Source organism: Rhinoderma darwinii, chromosome 6 (genome assembly GCF_050947455.1).
Source record: "Rhinoderma darwinii isolate aRhiDar2 chromosome 6, aRhiDar2.hap1, whole genome shotgun sequence".
Taxonomy (NCBI): Eukaryota; Metazoa; Chordata; class Amphibia; order Anura; family Rhinodermatidae; genus Rhinoderma; species Rhinoderma darwinii.
The window spans coordinates 58,863,426-58,888,951 of NC_134692.1; the positions used below are offsets into that span (position 1 = coordinate 58,863,426).

Below are 25,526 nucleotides of genomic sequence, written 5' to 3' on the forward strand. Positions count from 1 at the left end.
GAATATATGTATATCAACATCACCGCTCTTGTAGAGATCAAAGTTATTCTTTAAATTTTTGAGGTTTTATGTAGTACATGTTAACTGCAGAAAGGGACACCATCTGGAATATTTTACATTTTCTATGCTGTATTGATCGTGTTGGACACATTATGGAATAATAGTTCATATTCATGAATATGACAGAGGTTATTGCCTTTTAACCTCTTTGTGGTAAGATTATGTACTAGCTAATGAGAAGCATACATAACATACAGCATGTGTGTTGGACCATTGACCAGCTGTAGAGACACTCTCTGCTCCGATTATTAACTTCATGCTTTAATGCTTAGTGGTCTCATTGAACGCTTTCATATGCACCACCTTATTGATTTTCTACTTTTATCTGCAGATGACCTTTCTGATGTGAGTTCCCACTCTGATCGAGAAGCTCCAAACACTGAACCAATCTCATTGGGAAATCCAGACCTCGATGATACCGACACAGCGAAAAAAGACAAAAAAAAGAAGGATAAGAAAAAAGAAAAGGAAAAGGTCAAGTCAAAAGTAAAAGATAAGAAAAAGAAAGAGGAAAGTGAAGAGCAAGAAAAGAAAGCAAAGAAAAAAGGGTTTGGAGCAATGCTCAGGTAAAACTACCATGAATCACTTTTTACATCATGATAGTAATGCAGAAAGTCCTCCAGTTCTGGCTTCGTAGTGTAATAAGAGAGAGTTATACATAATTATGGCCAGTTTATTATGACCACCTACTTAAAAACATCTGTGTGGACTCCTACAGATGTGTTGTTCTTACCTTTCCTCTCATCTCAACATATCTTAATATCTCTGTCGCGAGATGACCGGATTAATAAAAACACAAATCATGCATTTGCGTTGCTATTTGTGGCCACCCACTGGTTGTGATGTGAATTGCAGCCTGTCAAGGGTTTCACTAGCATGTCACAATACTGTATTGTAAGGATTTCAGGAGAAATTGGAGTCCTTAACCAAATTCAAGCAAAGGTAATGGTGGACACATCTGTATCTGAGTGCAGCATATGACAGAGGGGGACACTGAGCTCAGGCATACATAGTTTTCTGTGATTTGATGTAAAAACTGTTTGTTTGCTACCAGCACTCCTAGAAAGTCCCTGTGGCGCAAATTAACTAAGACTGGCTTTTCATACTCCAATCTTAGGCCCAATCCCGCTGGAGTAAGATGCAACAAATTTATTAAGAGGCGCATGCCACTTAATAATTTTTTGGCAACTTGAGCTGTCCGTGCACAACAAACTGAAATCTACACCAGCTACTGGCTGCCATAGATTTCTGCTATAATTTCTGCCAATTTATACTGAATTTGTCAGGCCGAGGTTGACCCGGCCCACTCTTTTTAAAAACAGTTTAGGTTGGCATAAAAGTGTCAAAAGTCATATATTTTTGCACAAAACAGACATGCGCCAAAATGTGTGACTTTTTTTTACCCCATTTAAGTGATAAAAACCTCTTGTTAATTCCCCCCCCCCCCCCCCCCATGAGTCCTGCTTCCTCCACCTTCTCAGAGCAACTACTGCGTATGAGCAGGGAAACCAGGATTTACAGGCTTCTTATTTGAGTTCTGGCTGCAATTAATCCACTTTTTACATAAAAATATTGCATCCAAACATAGAAAACTATATATACCCCGAGATCAGCCTTTTCCTCTCTATGCTAGACAGGGTAGCTTAGGAGACCTGGCAGAGCTGCTTTAATATGTTGTTGGGCCACTTTTGCCCATCCCCATGCATGGTAATGTACCACATTGTACTGAAGGTTGCACGGCTGAAATCTGGTTTGTTCCCCGATATAGATCGCCTGTTATGTTACTGTTTTCCTGTACACGCATAACAACCGTTAGCTCCGCTCCAGCATCCAATAGCCGTTTACCAGCACATGCATTGTGTTCAGTCCTTGTTTTTTTGTTTTCTATTCCACTCTCTGAAAATTATAACTGTTGCTTTGGAACAATTCACAAGTGACACGGATTTACTTATACACGCTCCACTGCTTCCCTCATAATCATCCTGTAGTACAGAGTTTGTGAGGACATACTGTTTACCCTTTGTAGTTTGTACGGAACACTCTGGCGGTATATGTCATTAAAATTTGAGGCAAAACCTCAGTGTAGTACTGGTGGACCACAGTTCAGGAACATAAGGTGACACATATTGTGCATGGAAATTAATTTGAAAAGAAGGGCAATACATGACTAGTTAATGATTCAACAGAATCAGCTATGATTGATACATACAGATGTAGCAGTCATCACCTTGACATCCGTGAGCTATTTGCATAGTACATCACTTTTTCACTTTGAATGAGAACAGGCACACTATAAAAATAGGGTAAAGCGACATTGCTCGCTAAGCTATTTACGTTGCGTGCCAGCAGTCAATTTGGTTGCTAGATCAGTATCTTTACAAAATCGCAAGTATTCTTTAGGCAGCTGTAAATGTGTATATTTGCAGATGGTGTATTCAGATATAGTGTTGCTAGGAAGTGAATGACATGAATATTCGTCAGATGTATTCCTCCCACTTCACTCCCTTCTCATAGCATGCTGTATCACAGACACATTCAGGGAGAGTTACTGCAGCTGCATCCCCCACCTCCCCCTTCTCCCATTCTTCTATTTACTGCATTACTGCAGGCATTTTCTTTTTAGTGACTGCAGAGGTTTGTGAACATTTAAAAAGACCCTGTAGGGGAATTACATGCTGCTGGAAATATATGACAAAGTTTCATTAAAATACATGTTCTACTGATTTATGTAATAATGTTATAATGACAGGTACACTTTAAGATAGTTGGTGAGAGAAGGAAATATTACGTTATGAAAATGCTCAGAACCATTTACATGGTCCACAAGAGTAATATCAGAAGCATTCTGGCTTCTCCGGGTTATTTGATTGTAACACCTACTTTCCGAAAGATGGCAATGAATTCTCCCAGTACTTTTTCAAACACATTTAAAGCAATTGAAACAAGTCTTTATGATGCCTAGAGGTTATACTCTGCAATATATTTGTTGTCGCATAAATATTCTGTTGTTCAGTAACCATGTAACAATTTAACTGATGTAAACCACAGTTCTCTGTATCTAGTTCTCTTTAAGTATCCCATAAATTAGCTTGTAGTTAAGAAGTTGGTCCTAAAATAAATAGTGTCCTGCTGACTGCTGTTTTTTTATGGTCGTTTTTTTAAACTAACTTGCGGGACCTATTTTTCATGGACATTATCCCAGTAATTTGATCATTTGCCCAAAGCTCAATCCTTATTTATATATTGACACAACTTGCTTCTGGTCAGGGTGTACCACAGTGTTCCAGTGCAGTTCTGGCTAATGAGGCATCCTAAGATACACTGCTAGTGAAATGTTTTATGTTTGTGTGTGCTCGCTGTTAATCGCCTCCTCCTTACTTATGGTTACCAGAGCAGTCACTCTAGGTTAAAAACCACAGGAGGGTGCTGGAGATTCTTCCGACCTGCGTTTTTGGAAACCATGCCATACAGGTGCTTTACTCCCCAACAGTTTTTTGAGCTCCTATTAAAATTAATTATTAAATCGTGAAATGTAAATATTAAAGATTTCCATTGTCCGGAATTGAGTGTTGTTTTTTTTGTTTTTGCTATAGTGTAATAATTATTGTTAAAGTTTGTAAAATTGTTTGGTTCATTAATGATAATTGATACATCTATAGCCTGCTACAAAATATAATTTTAGCAACAAACCCTCCAATTAGGAAGAGCAAAGAGAGTCTACAGTTTCCAAAGTCTCCATTTTGCCATGACCACATCACTTTGTTGATCTGGATAGACATTGCATTTCATATTTACTTGATTTCCTTCTTTTTATTTCTTTCTTTTTTTTTTATTGCACAATTGTGCCATTCAAAAGCTACACACACACACACACACACACACACACACACACACACACACACACACACACACTGTATACGCACACATAGACTTCTGCATTTGCTGTGCAGTGTTGTCCAAGCTCTTAAATCCATGTCACACTAGTATCATCCTTTGACTCCCAATTTTCTACGATTCTCAATTTTTACTGTTTGACAATTTGTTTTCAATTATTTACTTCTCCTTTTACATCGGTCATGAATATTTTATTCTTTTTTTCTAGCCCTGTTAATTTGCCAATTTTCCTTAGAGCAAAGAGCCACGGTGATTTAAATGTTTCATTCTAGTTGGGGAAGAGAAATGGCCCTTTTTATCATTACTGTTATGGGCTTGTGCTCAGAATGATACTTTTTATGACCAGCGGTGTAGAGTCTGTAATGGAATTGCAGAGTGGATAGTATAATATACAGATATTGACTTCCATTAAGCCGAGCAGTGTGAAGGCTGGAATACATTACATATAAAATATATTTTTTTAAAGCATAGTTGCTTACAAAGTCGAGCATCCAAATGGAAGGCTCCAAATATGTTTAAGATGAAAGAAAAGTTATTGGTGAATTAATAGAGATATGTGCTTTCATTGATGTAGAATGTGATGAAACATATTTAATATTGATAAAGGAACTGTATATACATCTATCCATTGCTCGCAGGAAGGGGGACAGCAAGGAGACATGATGTTTTTCAGAAGAAATTATGTGTTCAGCACTAGTTATAAAACAATACATTCTAGAAATGCAGATAGAGCAAATCTGAATGTGCAATCGATTATTTTTGTGCGCTGTGATAACTTTGCTCAATAGGTTTACCTGCAGTCCTACGGAAAACTCATAGATACTGTAATATCAGGAACTGTGCCAAGTAAAAACGTAATTCCTGTATACTCTATGTACTTCAGAGTGTTTTTTTTTTAATATTTCTTTTTATGTTACTGTCATATTTGGTAACATTGTTTACCTATTATTTCATTTATTTTCAAATATATCACCATTAAAAAAATAAAAAAATTACCCAGAAGCTCTGTGTATAAAATTGCCCTACAAGGAGATTCTGCGCAATTAGAATGCAAATAAAAGAAGCAGGATAGGAGGAAATGGAAATATAAGGCCCCCTGTACACACAGCGGATTTGTTGTAGATTTTCAGTCCAGATTTTCGAGTGGAAAATCTGTAGTGGAAGACTCTTGTAGGATGTAAAATCTTATCCACATTTTCTGACTGTTCACTGTGGATTTCACTCTTTTCAATCTAAAAAAGGTGAAACCTTCCGCAAAATTGGATTTTGCTGCAGAAACTTACCGAAAATGCTGCAGATACACGTATAATTTCCTCACAGACAATATGCAGCTTTTCCGGCCTGAGGCTGGAGTCATACGGGACAGAAATGCTGAGAAAATTGCGTGCAGAAATGCTGCAGCATATTACAGTCCCAGCCATGTGGATGAGATTTGAGTTTACTGTGGATATCCCCATTTTCAATATAGAAGGGGTAAAATCCACAGCAACGTGTTGTGTGGATTTTGCTGCAGAAAATCTGCAGCATTTCCATCCCGTATAAATCCAGTCTTAGGGTAAGTTAGAGGGGAAAAGGGAAAATGCCTCAGCATCAATAGTCTCAAAAAATATGATGCACCATAAGTACCTACCAGTGGAGGAGAGTGGAGCAAATAATCATAAGACAGTTGTATATGGGTAGTACCCCAGAGAAGGGGCGCATTAGGTAAAATATTGTGTATAGATAGGTATCCCCAAGTATAGAATACCTACTGATGTCCAAACAAATAGATAATTAGCCTGTATGGAGGCTTGTTGAGCTGTAGACATTGAGGGCCTGTGATTTGACCACATTGACTTGGACCATGATCCAATTATTTAAATTTAAATGGTATAAGGCAATGATAATTTTTCAATCTGCACGTTGTACCCTAATACCCTGTTCTGGTGTATTGATCACATTTATTTGTTTCATTTATTGTTTTATTATACATTTAACACAGTCATGATGATTACAATTATCATGACAATTCTCTTTGTAGTTTTACAGTCTTTAAGTACTGAAAAATGCCTTTTAAACGTGTTTCGTTTTTCTCCAAAGTTATTGTCTTTTATAAACTGAACCCTGTTGAATTTTTGAACACTTTATATAATTAAATTGTTTCTTTTTGTAACAAACATGGCTCTGGAGGGTTAAAAGTAGGGTATTAGATAAAAATAGGCCATAGTGGACAATTTCAACTTTTTCAGCCAGTGGTTCTTAGAAAAAACCCCAGATCCGGCCGGATTAAGACTAGGACTGTTTGGAAACATTTGCATTATTTTTTAAGTCAGACACCGCGTTTTTCTATAAATTGATGCCGTCTACCTCCAAAAATAAAAGGATCATTGTTTAATGTTGTTTAATCATTAGTAATACTGAATATTGAAGCATAGCTCCATGGAGAGCGTAAGTTTGACTTGAGATCAGCACAAAATCCTACTATCCCAAGTTGTACTTTTAGCAGGATGCCCACACTGTAGGAGTACCTAGTACTTGTTGACAATTTTGCCTCCCTTAAACTGCCCATTCACAAAAGATAGAAGGTGGCAGATGGTGCATGGGTGACAGGTCATACATCAGATTATTTGATTAATAACTACCCCAAATACATTAACAACACAATAATGTTGGCTGTTACCATAGCTTCCATAGACTTGCATAGAGATCTGAGCACATGGTCGGCTACCTATATCCATTCTGCACCTGAATACGGAGATAGGTGGAACCCACATTTATCAGTCATTTATGGCATATCCAATAGTAAAACCGCTGAAGTAGTTGCTGGATGGTGTACGGATGACCAGTAATTCATTAAAGAATGGCAAACACAGAAACAAACCTTAAAAAAGTAACTCAGGACTAAAAAAAAGGTAATGTTGTCTTTGTATACAATGCAAAAAATACAGTATTATTGTTGTATTCTCAATGTAAGTTACAAAACATTTTTTACAGCACAGTTAAGAGAAATTGATGAGATATGTGTGGTTGATAAATACAGTATATGACAACTAAGGTTGATTTCATATGTGCAGACTTCACTCCATAACCAGATGGGCATGCCCGATAGCTAATTGTTTATTAATAATTACATTGACCCATCCAAGCAAAATGAATCCCTTCTAGTCCCTATAATGGGGGTTGATACACAACTATAGTGGCAATAAACATAAACAGTATAGACAAAGTGTACATTTCAGCTCATGATTGACATTATAAACATTTACACATCAGTTATCACTACCATCCAAAATTCTCTTTTAGATAGTGGCAATAATTGCTTTGGGTGATGTGTCGGCAGTCTTGTTCCTTAGGATTTGGTTTAGAGTTTTGAAATGTCCTTTATTTGGGTATTCTATCAATGTCCAATATCATTATCCTCGGTGCAACATAATACTTCTATATTATGTTGTGATTTACAGTTAATCTATGCACATTCACTGCATGTATATGTAATTTATTATCGTGTCTCTGGATTCCCTAGAATCGTACTATCTCATCATTTCTAATATCTAATAATGTATTACTTTATTTGGATGCCACTTGAACAAGAGAGAACAAACCACTTTCAAGTTCAGCCTCTTATCTTGCACTCACTGTACCATCATAAATCTTCAGCCATGCTCAGATACTGAGAGCTGAATTGGATTAAATAGATTGGTAAAAGACAATGAAGAAGCAGACTGCTGAGTGGACAAATGTCCTTTTTTCAACTTTAGACAGAATAGTTAGTGTCTTATATCAGCTGGAAAAATAAGCAATTTTTCAAAAGCTGCCACAGTAAAGTAGTGGAGTGAGATGCATCTTTAATTCCAGTGCAGTGCCGTAACTATCACTGTAGCAGTCACAGATACTGCTACGAGGCCCACGTTCCCAGGGGGACCCAGGGTACGATGTGCCACTCTCAATTGTACTGAGTGGGCACTAAGTGGGCATCATTATAGTGAGGGACGCAGTAAGGGGATATCCTTACTATGTGGAGGCACTAAGATGGCAACCTTACGGTATGGAGGCACTAAAGGGGCATTACTACTGTGATGGAGGCACTAAGGTGGAAGCATTACTGTGAGGGTTACTAAGGGAGCATTATTACTGTGAGGGGGCACTAACTGGGCATCATCACTGTGAACGGGTATTGCGAGGGCATCATTACTGTAAGGATGGATAGTTTATAGATAGGGACACTAAGGGGGGCCTCCCTACTGTGTTGGGGTCTTTACTACTGTGAGGGGGCACTAAGGGGGCATCTTTACTGTGTATGGGTTTCTAAGCGGGCATTATTACTGTGTGGGGGCACTGTTAATATATCACACAAAGAGAACACAATGAAAGTGGGTGGGGCACATAGGGGCACTATTACTGTGATGGGGTACTAAGGGGCCATCATCTTTGTGTGTAGCACTGTTACTGTGTGCTACAGAAAAATGGCACTATGAAAGTGTGTGGGACAAAAGGGGAACAATACTGCGTGCAGGCACCAATGGGCAATATTACCCTGTTTTTGTCACTATTATTTTGGCGGGCACTATTGGTGTGGCACTACTTTTGCAGCACTGGGACACTGTTAAAGTGGGCAGGAGTTGGGAAGTTTCTGTACAGTGTGAGGATGTGCTGGAAAAGTGAAGAACTAAACATCTGTGCAGAAAACTCTGCAGAGATGAGTTGTGGCGGTCTGCGGTGGAAGGAGAGAAAAGGGAAAGTGAAGTACTCCGATCAGAGAAAATATTATTGTAGTGTAGTCATTGCATTTTATTCACAGTGGGGTAATACTCTGTAGAACACCAGTGTGGAACTGATATGTGAAAACTGGTTACTGTATGGTAATATTATTGGTATTTGTGGTCATGGTGTGTAGATATTATTTAGCCCATGCATAGTAGTATAAATTGGCAATTGCATGACTGTATTATTAAAAGATAAACCATCATATATACATTAGGGTTTATGACGGGGGAATTTATTTGTTGTTCAATGCTGATGCATTTATGGATAAAGGTCACAATGCTGATTTTCATTATAAAATAATATCCAGGGACAGTTTACTGTTGAGAGATGTAGTTAAACCTATAATTTGTACCAGACGTTTTCTTTTAGCTATACTGTCTTCAATCATTTTTTTAATATTTTTGTTTTGGGAGGGGGAAAAAATGTCTTTGACTTGTGGCCTTGATCTTCCGGAGTTGGTTTGGTCTGATGTCTAAATGTTGTTTTTTGTCTGGTCTGATAAATGCAATGAAAGTCTTAATTTTTACATGGAGCTGATTAAAGTTCACGAGGCGTTGGGGGACTTTCAAAAGTTTGCTATGGGGCTTAGTCTTTTCTATTTACAGCTGCACGAGTTCAAAAGGGTTTTCCGGGACTTTTATATTGAGGGCCTATCCTTAGGATAGGTAATCAATTTCAGATCGGTGGGGGTGCCGTGAGTCAGATCCCCACCGATCTGTAATTAATGACTTATCCTAAGGAAAGGTCATCAATATAAAAGTCCCGGAGAACATGTTTAAAGGAAAACGCTGCTAAAATCAGTTTTGAAAATGTAATTATTCATTGTTTAATTCTTTGGTGATGTGGGACCAGCAGTTCAGCATCCAGGATACTGCTAGTTCTAAGAGATAGGAATGAAGTAATAGTGGTACTTTGTGGAGGCAGCTAGAAACATTTTCTTCAACTAATGAAGATTGTTTAAAGCTTAGCTCTACTCTACCTTGGAAATTCTGGTTTGATTGTAGTTATGCAGTTACATAGTTAGTACGGTTGAAAAAAGACACATGTCCATCAAGTTCAACCAAGGGATGGGAGAAAGGGAAGGGATTTAACAAATTCTACACATTGACATGGGAGCTAATATTTTTTAGTTCCTGGAAATTATCGAAGCGTTTTTTAAAGCCATCTCCTGTCCCTGCTGTGACCAGCGCCTGCGGTAGACTATTCCATAGATTCACCGTTCTCACAGTAAAGAAGGCTTGTCGCCTCTGCACACAGAGTGATCTATTTCCAGCATTTTTTCTTTTCATGTTGATGATTATGGCTAACAGTTCATGAAAACCCAAAATTTAGTGTCTCAGAAAATTTGAATATTATATAAGCCCAATTTCAAAAATGAGTTTTACTACCGAAATGTAGGCCTACTCAAAAGTATGTCCAGTATATGCCCTCAACACTTGGTCGGGGCTCCTTCTGCATGAATTACTGCATCAATGCGGCGTGGCATGGGGGTGATCAGCCTGTGGCACTGCTGAGGTGATCTGGAAGCCCAGGTTACTTTGATAGCGGCCTTCAGCTCGTCTGCATTGTTGGGTCTGGTGTCTCTCCTCTTCCTCTTGACAATTCCCCATTGATTCTCTATGGGGTTTAGATCAGGCTAGTTTGCTGGCCAATCAAGCCCATGATACTGTGGTTATTAAACCAGGTATTGGTACTTTTGGCAGTGTGAGCAGGTGCCAAGTCCTGCTGGAAAATTAAATCTGCATCTCCATAAAGCTTGTCAGCAGAGGGAAGCATGAAGTGCTCTAAAATTTCCTGGTAGACGGCTGCGTCGACTCTGGAATTGATACTTCAACTGTGTTGACTCTCGCAGTTGAACCGAACCATGACACCAATTAATATCTGGGTAATAGGGCTTATTCACACTAACGCGAATCTCGTCTGTGTGACGGCCGTTATACAACGGCCGTCACACTAACCCATGCATTTCAATGGGGCCGTTCACATGACCGTTGAAAAATAGGACATGTCCTATTGTATTCCATTTCACGCATCCCTCCATAGACTGTAGTCTGTAGGGGATCCGTGACATTGCGGCCCACACAGCTCCTCCTCGGACGTGGAAAATGGCAGTTTTTCACGTCCGGGTGGGCAACGTTCGTGTGAATGTAGCCTGAGGCCTACATCTGATAAGGAGCCATATAAAAGATATAAAAAAAGCAGTTGTATCTTAAGTGAATGCTTTTGCTTACATATTTCTTACTTTACCTGTAATAAACCATCTGTATAACTTCCTCCATTTATATCAATGAGCTGTTAATATCTTGTGTATCATGGTGTGGCTCCTTGTGGAGTGCTTGGAGTCCTGCAGTCCCTAAAAATGGTAATAGACATTCGTTTGACAAGTCTATCGGTCATTTAGCCAATATTGTATCTCCAAGAATGTCTGTGGGTACCTTTAGGCATTCAAATTTTTTTTTAAACATCCTAAACTTGTATATAGCACATGACCATACAACTTCGCAGAGGAGAGGGCTGTTGCCATTGTGTAGTATGGTAAACTAATGAGTCTTAGCTTCTGGCAGCAAACAGCAACAAAGCTTCATTAAAAATCATTGGTAACATTACCCCTAAATGTATCTAAAGTAAGAATCTCTGTAAGAATACTTTATCCCTACCCCTTGATGATTCATTGGCATAAATCCATTATACGACATCGGCAAATAAATGTTTTCTCTTCTCAATTAGTAAAAATCTATTGTATTTTATATTTTTATTTATTTATTACCAAGCTGATTTAATATCATTCTGAGATTTGGAAAATCATCCTGAACAGTCTGAGCCAATTATCTACTCATAATTTCAATGTCCATGGATAATTTTCTTTCTCGACCCTTTTTTCTAAAAGGTAATTTTTTTGTTGTTACTCAAATCTGTAACATGGTTTTCAATATTATCAAGTTAGTAGCTCTTGAAAGAAAATATAGTAACAGAGGTTTTGAGAGACTTCCACCTGATAATGCCATTTATGAGCCTATATTGATAATAATTGTCCAGTGTCTGTGGTGGTGATGCATGCACCTTCATCCATAATTTGTAGGTCAGTGTAATTTGTGCTGTAGTGTGACTTCTCACATAGCTTAAAGAGTCACCCCAGGTTGAGCTTCGCAAAGAATGATAAAACCTATCAATGTAATCGTCTTCCTAAGAGAGATTCAATCACCCTTTAAATTAAATTTTCAATCACTTGGTCGTTGATTAAAAAATAAGTCAGTCTTCAGTTTCTTGAGGGCCATTTAATCTTAACCTTGCGTGTAATTATCTTTCTTCCCTATTGTTTTATTCCATTTTTTATTTTGACATCCTTACCTAAACAACTTGTAAAATAAGGACTTGTATGTGCTAGTTCCTTGGGAAAATTTCATTTCATGGAAACTGAATTAGTTTCTAATCTCATTGAAGCCGATATGCAATTTGGCATAACTTTGGAAATATTAAATGTAAATAATTTTTCAAAAATTAAAATCTAAACATTAAAATATATAGTGTAGATAGTGCTCCATATATAGCCCCCCTGTAGATAGTGCCCCACATATATCCCCCTGTAGATAGAGCACCATATGTAGCCCCTCCTGTAGATAGTGCCCCACATATAGCCCTCCTGTAGATAGCGCCCCACATATAGCCCCCTGTAGATAGTGCCCTACATATAACCCCTCATATTTTTAGCAGAAAAAAAACTTTACATACTCACCTGATGCCGTTAGTGCGCCCCCCTCCTGTAATGCAGGCCTGCTCTCTTCTGAGCAGGTCTGCTGGGGCTGAATGACGCAACTGGCGCGACGGCCACTTTTATTTCATTTAAAGGCACTAAATGGCAGAGCAAGGCATTCTGCCCTGCCAATCAGCACCTTTCAATGACACAAGTGGTGCGATGACCTCTTTAAAAGACACTGATTGGAAGGCTGCCTTGCCATTCAACAATGCAAGTGGCGCGATGTTGTCATCGCGCCACACGGAATGTGCCCTGCCATTCAGCGCTTATGCAGTTCTTGTGCATGTAATTTTATCTGCCTCCTATAGATTCAAGCAGAATTATAGTGCAGGAGGGGATGGCGGCGGCTGGTATTAATTGCACCGTTGCCACCTCAGAGAGGCAGCAGGCCGCCTGAGGCGAGATGCTCATCCCGCCTCATGGACAGTGCGGCCCTTTGTTCCACTAGCTACTACTGTTGAGCTTAACTAATAATGTGCTAGTATCATTTATCTGACTAAATCTTCTGTATTACATCTCAGTTTAAAGTGGAAAAGACTAACATTTCTTTAATTATGAATGAGGAATCTATGTGATTCCATCCTGTCACCACTACTAATTCTTTCCTACTCAAGACTTTGTATTTATGTGAACTGGACAGTGCCAAGCATCCACTGCCATGTAGTATGATGATGAGCTGAATCCTCCTCCGTCATCTTTTCATTAGGTTGAGGGTTCCTGAGCACTCTCTTGCCATTCTGCCTCTTGGTGCTGCATATCTTCTAGTTTTCTATTGCTCCTGCACCTCCCTTCCAGTCATGCTGAGTCTATTATCTGTATTGTCTGCTTTCAATAGCTAGCACTTGAATCACGAGAGCTTTAAAAATATTCTGAGAGCAAGATAATGAAAATTGAAGTATAATTAAGCACGTGACAGTAAAGCTGCTCACATGTAGTGTCATGGTGTGTTTACCCGCTTGTCATACCAATGACAAGAGATTATATATCTTTAAAAGATATACTATGTTTTATACTACAATTAAAATGTAGCATTTTCCATATCTCCTCGGAATACTTTGCATGAGTTAAATGCAAACTTACACATATAGTTACACATCCTAATTATAGAAAGGCTGCTGAATATGAAGGTGGCCAGAACCAACATTGCTGCTGTAAGCTAAAATGTTTTTCCATAGTTGGAACATTTGCCAACAAGCAGTGTGTAAGCATGTTTTTTTTCTATTGCTATTGTTTAAATACATGGTTAAATAAATTTTCATGTAAAAATCCTTATGATCATAGCAAGAATAAGCAGAGCAATACAGTGTTTTACCCCGCATGGGAAATCTTTGCCTATTACCATTTAGTATGATGAGATTAGCAATAGTGATAAACTGCGAGTGTGGTGGTGATGGTGGTGTTGGAGTTCAATACACTTTCCGACCAGCTTTGCAGATTTCTGTCATTTAGAAATGGTACTTTTGTCACCACAGAGATACAGATTGCAGATAAAACACCCTGCACTAGAAACATCTAAAACTGCTCATACACTTTAGAGAAATGTCAGCTGAATCTGACAGTCTAATGTCTATTGGGGCACTTCAACAGTCCCTACAACATTGGCTGTCACAATAGAGAAGGTTCGGGCATGTTGGATTTTAACATGATCAATACTTTGTTCTCCCAGAAAGATACGTGACATGCGTCATCCAATGATATCAATGTGGGTGATTAAAGTGCGTTTGTCTTTTTTTTTTTTTTCAGTTAGTATCACAGAAATCCAATTTCATTATTGTGGTTTCATCAATGCATCTATTATCTTGATATGCCCCAACATGTTAAGCACAACTTGGTCTTTTTTTTCAGTCTTCTTTTGCATTCAGTCTAAATACTTCATAAACTGCAGCAGCATAATTTTAGCGTTTCATAAGTGCATTCAACACTATTTTATTCTACAATATTATCAGCTCCTGCCATGGTGTGTTATGCACTCTACCAGCAACACAGTTAGGATCTATTCAAGTGAGCGTTTTTCATATCTGTGTGCTGTTCGTGTGTAAAACAGGCAGCACGCGGACTGAACACTCACACATTAAAGTCAATGGCCTAATTCACATGTCCGATTTTCCGAATGGACTATTGGTTAGTGTAGAGAAAATCGTTGCATGCACTATTTTGGTCCGATTCTCACACTAGACTTGCCTATTTAAGTCAATGGGTCTGTGAAGAAAATTGGACAGCACACAGACTCCATCCAAGTGCGGACCTTCTTTTCACAGATGGGTTTCTTGGGATGTACCCAGTCTTTTTTTGACAGATGTGAAAAACTGATGATCACTGATACGATACAGATATTAAAGACTGACACATGGAGCGAACTCTGACACAATACTGATTGATGTAAAGTTGTCAGTTTTTCCTTGATGAAACACAGACGAGTTTGGATTCATACAGAAAGGTGTACACACAAGAGCCATGCAGTTTAGTCTCCAAGGTATGGCTACTAATCACATATCAAAGACATAATAACTAATATATTTTATAGGAACAAAATCTCCATTTTCATTGGACCTTTCAGCTTAAAGATTTGTCATTTTTTATTGCTGGCCTATCCTTAGGACAGGTCATCTATATAGAATTGGGTCCAAGTCCCGGCACCCCCATCGATCAGCTAGCTGAAGGGGCAGTGATGTTCGTCACTGCTGCCTTTTCCCAGTTCACAGGCACAGTGCCGTACATATCAGGCGCGGCTGTGCCTCGGATTGTAGTTCCAGTCCCATTCAAGTGAATTGGAATGAGCTGCAATTCCAGGCACAGCTGCTACCGATAAGTATGGCACTGTTCCTGGTCATCAATAAAAGATGTCCGGACAACCCGTTTAATTTTAATTTCAGTAATTTATAGAATGATCAAAAAATTGCATGTATTGAAATTGAGCATTAAGGAAGTTGTCCACTCTGCACATTTCCTTGGTGTTAGAGGGAACCCCGAATAAGAGATTGATCACTAGGTATCCCGCTGCTAGGACCCCCAGCGATCAGCTGTAATCTACATGGTAACCTGGCAGCAAGTGCTCAACTCCCCTTCAGCACCACAATAGGAAATTAGGAATTACCTGGTTCCCATTGCAATGCGGGGTCCTCCACAGATCGCTCCAGAACGAGGAACTTTTCTCTAATATCTATAATGGGGTATATTAAAAAAAATAATTTCTGTGAACCCATGGAGTTTACAGACTTAAGCACTAAAAACAATGAGTTGAGCATTAAACCTCTGGATAAAGTGGGGGAGGCATTTTTGAAGTTCTGTCTTGGGCCAAAAAGAGCTAGTCATTCTACCGGCCACTTCTGTAACATGTGGGAGGAATATTTTTTGTATTTTAATATCAGAAGAAGATGACAAAATCCGTACCTCCCAATCATCCCGGATTCAGCGGGATAGTCCTCGGGTAGTGTCCCGCTGTCCCAGTGGTATGTCCAAGTGTCAACAGGACACAGATACAGTTGAATACAATGCTGAAGCAAGGAACCGTCCGTTCCCTGCTTCAGCATTGACTGTGTAAAGCGGCCGCTCGGCGCTCGGCACAGACAGGTGCGATGCAGGGATGTCATGGCGCCTGTCTGCACTGAGCCACTGATAGTACAGAGCGAAGGAGCAGAGGGATCTCCTCCACTTGTCGTGGGAATGGGGCTAGTTGAGCATTTATTTATTTTTTTATTCGGCATTATGGGGCATTATACTGTATGGTGACAGCTAAGGGGGTGTTATACTGTATGTGGCCATCTATGAGGGCATTATACTGTGTGGGGGCAGCTATGGGGGCATTATACTGTATGGGGCATCTATGGGGGCATTATACTGTATGGGGCATTATACTGTATGGGGCTTTAAACTTTAGGGTGACAGCTAAGGGGCCATTATACTGTATGGGGGCATTATAATGTATGGGGGCAGCTGTGGGAGCATTATACTGTATGGGGGCATCTGGGTTGTTTTACTGTATGGGGCAGCTATGGGGCATTATGCTTTATGCGGGCATTTTCAGGAAATGTGTGGGCATTTTCAGGAAATGTGTGGGCATTTTCAGGAAATGTGTGGGCATTATACAGTATGGAGGCATCTGTGTGGAGATTATACTATATAGGGGCATCTGTGTGGGTATTATACTGTATGATGAAGCTATGGGGGCAGCATACTGTATGGGGCAGCTATGGGGTATTCTACTGTATGGGGAAATTTGGGCAGGCATTATACTGTATGAGGCAGTTATGGGGGTATTATACTGTATGGGAAAATTTGTGCAGGCATTATACTGTATGAGGCAGCTATGGGGGCATTATACTGTATGGGGGCATCTGTATGGGCAGCTGTGGGGGCATTATACTGTATGGGACAGCTATCGGGGCCTTATGCTGTATGGGGCATTATACTGTATGGGGCTTTAAACTTTAGGGTGACAAGCTAAGGGGGCGTTATACTGTATGGGGGCATTATAATGTATGGGGGCAGCTGTGGGAGCATTATACTGTATGGGGGCATCTGGGGTGTTTTACTGTATGGGGCAGCTATGGGGCATTATGATTTATGGGGGCATTTTCACAAAATGTGTGGGCATTATACAGTATGGAGGCATCTGTGTGGAGATTATACTATATAGGGGCATCTGTGTGGGTATTATACTGTATGATGAAGCTATGGGGCAGCATACTGTATGGGGCAGCTATGGGGTATTCTACTGTATGGGGAAATTTGTGCAGGCATTATACTGTATGAGGCAGCTATGGGGGTATTATACTGTATGGGAAAATGTGTGCAGGCATTATACTGTATGAGGCAGCTATGGGGGCATTATACTGTATGGGGGCATCTGTATGGGCAGCTATGGGGGCATTATACTGTATGGGGCAGCTATCGGGGTCTTATACTGTATGGGGCATTATACTGTGTGGGGCCAGCTATTTGGCATTATACTGTGTAGGAGGCACTATAGGGCATTATACTGTGTGGGGGACAGCTATAGGTGCATTATACTGCGTGTGGGTTCTATAGGGGCATTATACTGTGGGGAGGCACTTTGGGAGCATGATATTGTGTGTGGTGAACCGGGTGTGTATGGGGGATTGGGTGGGGTTAGAGGCGTGGCTTAACCGGGAAATATTTTGCCCCACTTTGCGATACTTGTGAGTTGGGAGGTATGCCAAATCTGATTCTGGGGGACCTTCACGGCAGATATTGCAGGGTCGGCCTTTCAGTAAATTTTGTTCATTTGCTCTCAGGTTTAACAAGTTCAATGTTAGAAATAGCTTATGTCTCAGCTTGAATCAATTTTTAGAGCTCTTGTGGTAATGGACATTTTTGGTCCTTTACTTCTTTACTTTTCCATTTATTGTACTGCATATTATGCTTAGAAACATACTCAATTGCTTATGATATACTTACATCATTAGGCTATTTTTTTTAAAGTGATACAATCACTTTTATTTCAGATAAAGCATGAAGTTTAGAGATAAAATGTTACATGATTTTGTAAAATCTGCCGATAAAAATAGGTAATAATTAGTATTCTGTTAAATATTCCTATTCATTTAATCATCATGTCCCCTTGTCTGTTCTCATTTTCTGAATAAGAGTGCAGAGGCCGTTCTGTACTCAACTGCTACATTTTAATCTCATATTCTCAATTTCCACACTACTATTGTACATTTTTAGTTAATATTACATTGTTAAATATTTTATATTTGCCCATCTGACTATGAACTGTAGATATTACATTTGTTTAAATATAAATAATGCATTGTTTGTACTTGGTTGAAAACAAGTGTCTAAATGAAAAAAGAATATTTTTGGACACATTGCAGATAGGTGCTGCGGGCAGTATTAATATGAGATTACATACGGAGAGTATTAGCATAATATGATTGTGTGCATTTTCTTAATCTTTTTTGGCGATATGAATACTGTGTTTGCTCCAAGACTGCTAAGTTCCCCTTCTGAAAAGATTCCTGCTCAATACTTGATACTCACGGCCAGCCCTGGGGCAAACATTGTGTGAGGCCCTTCTCTTTAACATTTTTTTTGTTGTGATGGATTTTAGGATCAAGCCAAGAATTGTTCCTTGTAAGGGTATGTTCACACAGGGTGGATACACTGAGTAAAAGCACACAGGGTATCCGTCCTGGACACCGCAGGGAATTCCGGCCGAAAAAAACGCACCAAATTGTGGTGCCGTTTTTCAGCCGGAATGTCCACTGTGGAAAATAGCACGTAAAAATCAAACAAACACAGTCGCTATGGTGATGCGTCCCTCTGACGTCATGCAGCCCGGCCTACTGGGATGACATTTCATCCCATGTGACCGCTGCAGCCTGTGATTGGCTGCAGCAGTCACATGGGATGAAACGTCATCCCAGGAGGCCAGGCTGGACGAAGAAGCACAGCATTCTGGGTAAGTGTATGATTTTTTTTTCTGCGTTACAATTTTTGCGGCGGAATCGCAGCCTTTCCGCCACAAAATCGCAACATCTGCTATTAGTTGCAGGTTTTACCTCCCATTGAATTCAATGGAGAAAACCCGAAACAAAAACGCAGTGATTATGCAAATACAATTAACATGCTGCGGATTAAAAAAAAACACTGCAGGTCAATTTCTGATCGTTTTTTTTTTTCTACATATCATTCACGCAGCTTGTGGATGTGATATGTTCAAATCTCATCCACTCTGCTGCTACTTTGTTATGCTGTGAATTTTCCGCAACTAAATGTGTCGCGGAAAATCTGCAATATTTACGCTACATCTGAACTGAGGCTAAGGGTTAGAATAAGTACTTCAGAACACCCACCCAAAGAGCTCGATAAAACACAGTCAGTTTCCAGCATAACAAATATCTGTTCATAGTCCCTACTTTTCCTTATACAAAGAAGGAGAATTGAACTTCCACAGTTCCAATAGCAGAGAAAAGCAGTCTAAGAACGAAAAACTCTCTGTATGGCTGCGGCTTTGTGGTTATGTCAGTTTCTCTAGGTCTCTCCCCAGCAAGACTTCCATGCAGAGTACACTGTACTAACTAGTGGAAGTAGTCGATTTCTGAGTGCCAGTATAGACATTCAGCACAATGCAAGAGAATGCAGACCTTTTTTTTTTGTCTCTTTTATATTCTATTCTGAATTTTTCCCGCCTTGCTTATTTCTTACTTTAGGATGCATTTGTGCCCTTTAAAGTGTTTTTCAGGGTTTAACACATGAATGGGGCTGAGTTGCAGTATCATGATGCAGCTAGCCAAGCATGGACAGCCCTGTGTCTGTTACTTTAGTGTCCGTACAGCTTCGGTGCCTTCTTTCTACTGATTGAGAGGTTCGGAACCCCCTCCCCAATCACATATTAATGGCCTATGTTCCTTTAAAATCCATATTGTTTAATTGTGGCAGACCTTAGTGACGTTTCATCCTTAGTGACGTTTCATCCTTAGTGACGTGACATCCCGATTTGACAATTGCATCAGTATGAGCGCAACATCATTGAGGCCAAGAGGGACCGGTGACGACTGTCAGAGTGAGACAAGAAGAGAATGTTAATAGTTTATATACTCCAAACGTTTTTTTGTGTTTTTTTTTACAGGTTTCTGTCAGTTCGGAAAAATGTCTGATTCTTGGGCAGCCACTTCTTTAGAGTATATATCAAAGTTAGGGTGTATCTATTTTTCTTTTAGTTTTGTCTTTTTTATTAAAATCATGGAACTCTTAAAATCTCTGGAGACCCACATAGATTTTTTTCTGGAGTTATAAATAACTGACTCGAAATTACAGCCAGGTTTAAAGAAAAGCAAAATTTCAAATATATAAACAAAATTGTGGTAAATTCACAAGGATCATTGCCTAATAACTCATACCTGTGTTGTGTAGAACTGATCCGTTTATATCCATCATTTTCTTTGCTCAAATGTTTTGTTTTTTTCTTAATTCAATAACTGTAATCCCCGGAAAGGAGGGCCTACTCAATGTCACTGAGATGATACAGTCATCTGATAAATTATCCCCATATATTTTAATGTCTTGTGTGCTGTATGAGACATATCCTGCACCATGCAACAATAACAAGTTCAGACAGCCGACTAAATTATTTATCAGGTAATACGTTTCTTATAACGGCATCCCTGAAACTTGGTGTGATTGATGTGTGTTGAGCAAGTGTTGGGTGGTGATCACTCTCCCGGCTTTAAAGAGATTGAAATGAAAGTGTAAATCATTCTCTGCTGCAAGTGCCAGATAGGTAGAGCGGCTGCTACTTTACTGGCAGACAGCCTGGCACTGGCAGTGCAGACGGCTGGGCGTGTGACATCAGCACAAAATATGCACATTCACCAATGGTTGGGGGAAAATGCTGAGTGAGTGATTGGTTCCCTACTGAATTGCACATGGCGACAGGAGCTGGAAGTTAATACAAAAGCATCACAAAATACAAGAGAGCGGAGTGCCTGCAAGTCATACTAATGTGCAGCGCATAACAGCACGCCTTTGTGAAGAGGCCTGCCTGAGTATTGTTCTACTCTACCGAGCCATTGAAGATGTGCTATAAAACCTCCTCGTGTCTCATGCAGGGAAATGGTTTATGTTCAGGACTCAGACATCTCTATAAGTATAATTGTTTCTTTTCTATTATCTTGTTATATAGTTGCTGTATATATCTTGGGGACAAAATGTATAAGACTGCATCACCATTAGCTGTAATTTATGTTTATCATCATCTTCTTCTTTCTGATAAATAACAATATCTACCGTACATTTTTACTGAAGAGAGATGGAGTCTGATCAGAGGAGGCATGTAAAGGTCCCTTTACACTAGGGCAGCTCATTTCCAATAATTGCCATATGTAAACTGGGCAGCGATCAGCAGATGAACGAGCAAATGCTCGTTCATCAGCTGATCATATAGTTTTAAAAAATTAAAATATTATCGTTGTCGGCAGCACATCCCCCTGTGTAAACAGTGTGACACGCTGCCGACATGATGGAAATGTATGGGGACGAGCGATCAGAGTAAAGACCGCTCATCCCCATACATAGCTTCTTGTGGCAGGAGGAAACGAGCGCCGATCAATGAGCTGTCTCGTTGATCGGCGCTCGTTACATCAGCCAAAATTGGTCAGTGTAATAGGGCCTTAAAGCGGGTGATTCCCAGTTACCCTGGGTATGTAAATGAGTAAATAAGCTCATACTATAATTGTTTTATCAAGTTTTCTTTTAATCGTCTTATCAACCAATACTTCAACCACAACTTGTTATAATTATTACAAATTTTTAAGTCTCTATTTAAAGAAGAACTACACAATCTTCTGGGATTTGTCCCAAGGAGAACATGTCCTCCTCTGTGCCCAGTCACTTCAGTATTCCCGTCAATTCAGATCTTCAATCTTACATTGAAGTCTACATACTAACAGCTGCTATTTAAGGCAATAAGATTCGAACATTGATGGGAATAAAGCTTTTTATCCACATAATATTCCTATGATAACCATAAACCACCATCACATGTAAGAACTAGAGTAATTGCTGCCACATCAAATAAATGAATGCTGGGCGACTTTGTCAACCCTTCCCAGTGTTTTTGACAATAGACCAAAGTAAAAGTCAGGCTTGGACATTACATTGGACAAGGGAAACGTGAGATTTCTCACATAGGACAAATTTAAACTTTTGAGGGTCATCTCATTTACATATTAGGTGGCATGTGTTCAGCTTTAAGATCTTCTGCATTTAAAACACAGCGTTGAAAGACTTTTTTAGGACTTATTTAAGATTTATTCTCTCTTTAATCCATAAGAGTATATTTGCAAAAATACCCAACACTTTGGACAAGATTGTTATGGGGTATTGCAATTAAATGACAGATCCGCTTTTAATTTATACGTTTCTACAGTTTGCTGGCACTAGGGGGATTAAGCTGAAGATCTATTTGTACAGGCTCATGACCACCTTGTAGTGTAGGGGGCAGATTTATTGAAGAAACGCCATTTTTAATCTTCTTTTGCAATATATAGGACAGGTTGCACCAAATTTATTATGAAATTGAGCCATATTTGGCACAAAATAGTGGCATACGTGTATGACTTGTACATGTACTGTATTGAGGTGGTACACGAACAAGACGTGGAGGTCTAGAATGCCTTAAGGAGTTGCGCCAAATGTATTATGAAGCATTCTGAATTGTGTTAGGATTTAATAAATGTGATTAAATTTCCACCAAATTAAAAGACTTGTGCGCCCTATGTAAAATGCTGCTGTTACGATGCAGGGTTTTAATGTGCCCCTGTGAGTAAGACATTGGATGGCAGTGGACAAGTTCTTAACTGCCCTAATTTTCATATTTTTCATGATTTGGGCAGGATCAGCTGACAAACTTATGTGTATGGGCCTCCCGACTGTCTCTCAGCGGTGTTGACAGCGATGTCGTAAAAAAAAGGAATCGGACATGTAGGATTTCAATATGCCCAAACCTTCTTACCCACGAGACATAAACCACTGCCAGAAGTGTATGTTAGCAGTTTATTCCCCTCTATTCAGTGAAATAAACATTCCCGCCTGGCCAAGCCAAGCGTGCCTGTTTATGTGGGAGTCTGGAGAAATAGCTGTCAGTCGAACAAGGGGGCGGCCGACAACTCTCTCAATTGTATGGCTGGCTTTATTTTGGTACATAGGCCGATTTTTATCTATCACTAACATGCGTGGGAAATGTCCTTCCAAATTAATATACCCAACAAAATTGTATTTATGTGCTTTAATAATGGACTGCATAGTCCCTAGTTATTATTGTTCACTTTACAAATTGATGCTGAGCATTGTACATGTAAAAAAGGCCAATAATGTTATAGAAAATCTTGTCACAAAAAAGACCATGACCTGTATTGTAAGTTTCAGCTTGAAATGTAAAAACCACACAAAAAAACACATTGAAAGTTTTTGTTTTCCTTTTTTAGCTTTTTTTTTTTTCTTTCAAAAGAAGAAGAAATGCTTTAAGAAGCATTTACTGTGGTTTTGGCATGAAAGGATTAATTGGGCTACTGTATTAGTTTACCCATTGTAGTCTTGGCTAGAAAATGACTCTATTCTATGCCTTTTGAGAACACATATGAGTTCTAAATGAGAAAGCCCCAAGGTGAATAAGCTGTGGCTTCTCCAAATCACAGTGCGGATAAGTAGATGTTAAAACAAGAGGCAGAAAACAATTACATTTCTTAATGGGAAATTCCAGCCTGTTTGCTTCATACAGTTATTTAGAGAGCTGGATTTGCGGTGATCAATTGCAGTGTTATTCTTCTTTCAGCCTTTCCATTCGACTGAAATAGATACATTTAAAAGAAAAATGATTTGCCCTAGATGACCCAGACAACGTTTCTGTATTGTAATGATTTATCAGGAGTGGTACACAAGAAGAAATTAAACCTTATAAATAATATCTTAATAAAGTCTGCCCTGTCACATTCACTACCAAGCTGGTACTGTACGCATGTTGCATAGACCAAGTCTACAGAATAATCCTTCCTTTATGTGTACGACATAGGGGAATGCAGGCGGTGCTCAGCGTATACAATACAGTCACTGGTCCAGTTTTGAAAATGTCCCAGGGATTAGGCAGTTTCCGTTTTATCCTTGGTTCCTTGCCTTCGCCATTCCACTGCAGGGTTCCTGTATAATTCCAGAAACAGATTTTGTTAGTCTTCTAGTCTACATGTCCATGTGATACAATATGTAGACTTGTATGGCTTCTATAAAAGATGCAAATTTTGGTTTCACAGTGTTACTTAAGTAGTTAAGACCCGTTTACAATATCAATTATCGTTACGATCCGCGTGCGTCTGAGCGATCCTTACAATAATTGCTTAGTGTAAAAGAACCAAAAAGATCAATGCTAAAAATATCATGTCATCTGTAACATTTATCGTTGATGAAAATGGATGCTATACCTAAAAATAATTTTGGTTATGAAGTTGTTAAATGTTCTTTCTCACCAGTCAACTTTTTCTATTGAAGTAAATTGCTGTTATGATTGTATCTACCATAAAAAAAATGTATTGTAATTATGGAAAAGCCCATCTAATGCTTATAGCGATTTTTAGGATCGCCAAATTTAAGGGTAGCACATCACAGCCTAATTGAATGCAGCTCTTGTATTTCCCTGCCAAATTAAAGGGGTTGTCCAGGATTATGAGAACGTGGCTGCTTGCGCCTTACTTGTCCACAGTCAAATCCATTTGCTGTATTGGAGCTGAGCTGCAATACCAGACACAAACCATAGAGAGGTGTGGCGCTGTTTTCTTGAAAATAGCAGCAATGGTCTTCTAACTCTGGACAGCTCCTTTAAGCCATTGTAATGGTTCCAGAACAAAATGTACAACTATGGCTTGGTATCCTTCATCTGTACAATGGCTTGTGGGACATATGACCATATAGTACCTGTATGAAGCTTGTAGTTTATATGATTTTTAGAGATCTTACATTCAAAATAAATACAAAGTAGTCTTTTATTACAAAATATATTCAAAATATGTTTTATAATCAAATACGCCTGCGATTTTTAGTGCCATATCTAATAAGAAACACAAATATGAGGTTGTAAATAGTGTCTGAGTGTATAATAAAGTATATTTTAAACATGGGCAAGAACAAGAAGTTCATTTATATTTATTCTTACTGAAATAATATGCACGATCATTTATAATACAATCCATGGGACTTACGTGACCTTGGCCAAGGAGCCATCTGAATCTAATTCATTGGCATAACCTCACATTGAAATGGAACTGTACAGTGGCTCACAGAACTCCTATGGATTTCAGAATTTCATGGTCGATGCAAATTTAAAGTAATGTGAACAAACAAAATTGAAAAGGCAACTCCTTACTTGATACAATATATTTAAACTGAATGCTCAAAGGGTAAAACTGGCCAGTAAATGCTGTATTAACATCAAATGTGGAGGCAGATGATGCATTATAACATGGTGTAAATGCATGAGTCAGAGCTAGGACTGTAAGGCCCAGCTCATATCATATTAAATGGCCTATGTTTGACGTATACGGAGGGAAGACCTCCCGACGTATAT

At 39.2% G+C, this 25,526-nt stretch overlaps 1 protein-coding gene across 3 annotated transcripts in view; it reads left to right on the forward strand.

The window, feature by feature from the left end:
- Positions 1-25,526, forward strand: part of PARD3B (par-3 family cell polarity regulator beta) — a 1,147,141-nt gene that overhangs the window by 599,379 nt on the left and 522,236 nt on the right. For all 3 annotated transcript variants that reach the window (XM_075829835.1, XM_075829836.1, XM_075829837.1), the window contains exon 18: positions 392-626. In XM_075829835.1, the coding sequence (XP_075685950.1) occupies positions 392-626 (235 nt within the window). The remainder of the gene's footprint in view (positions 1-391; positions 627-25,526) is intronic.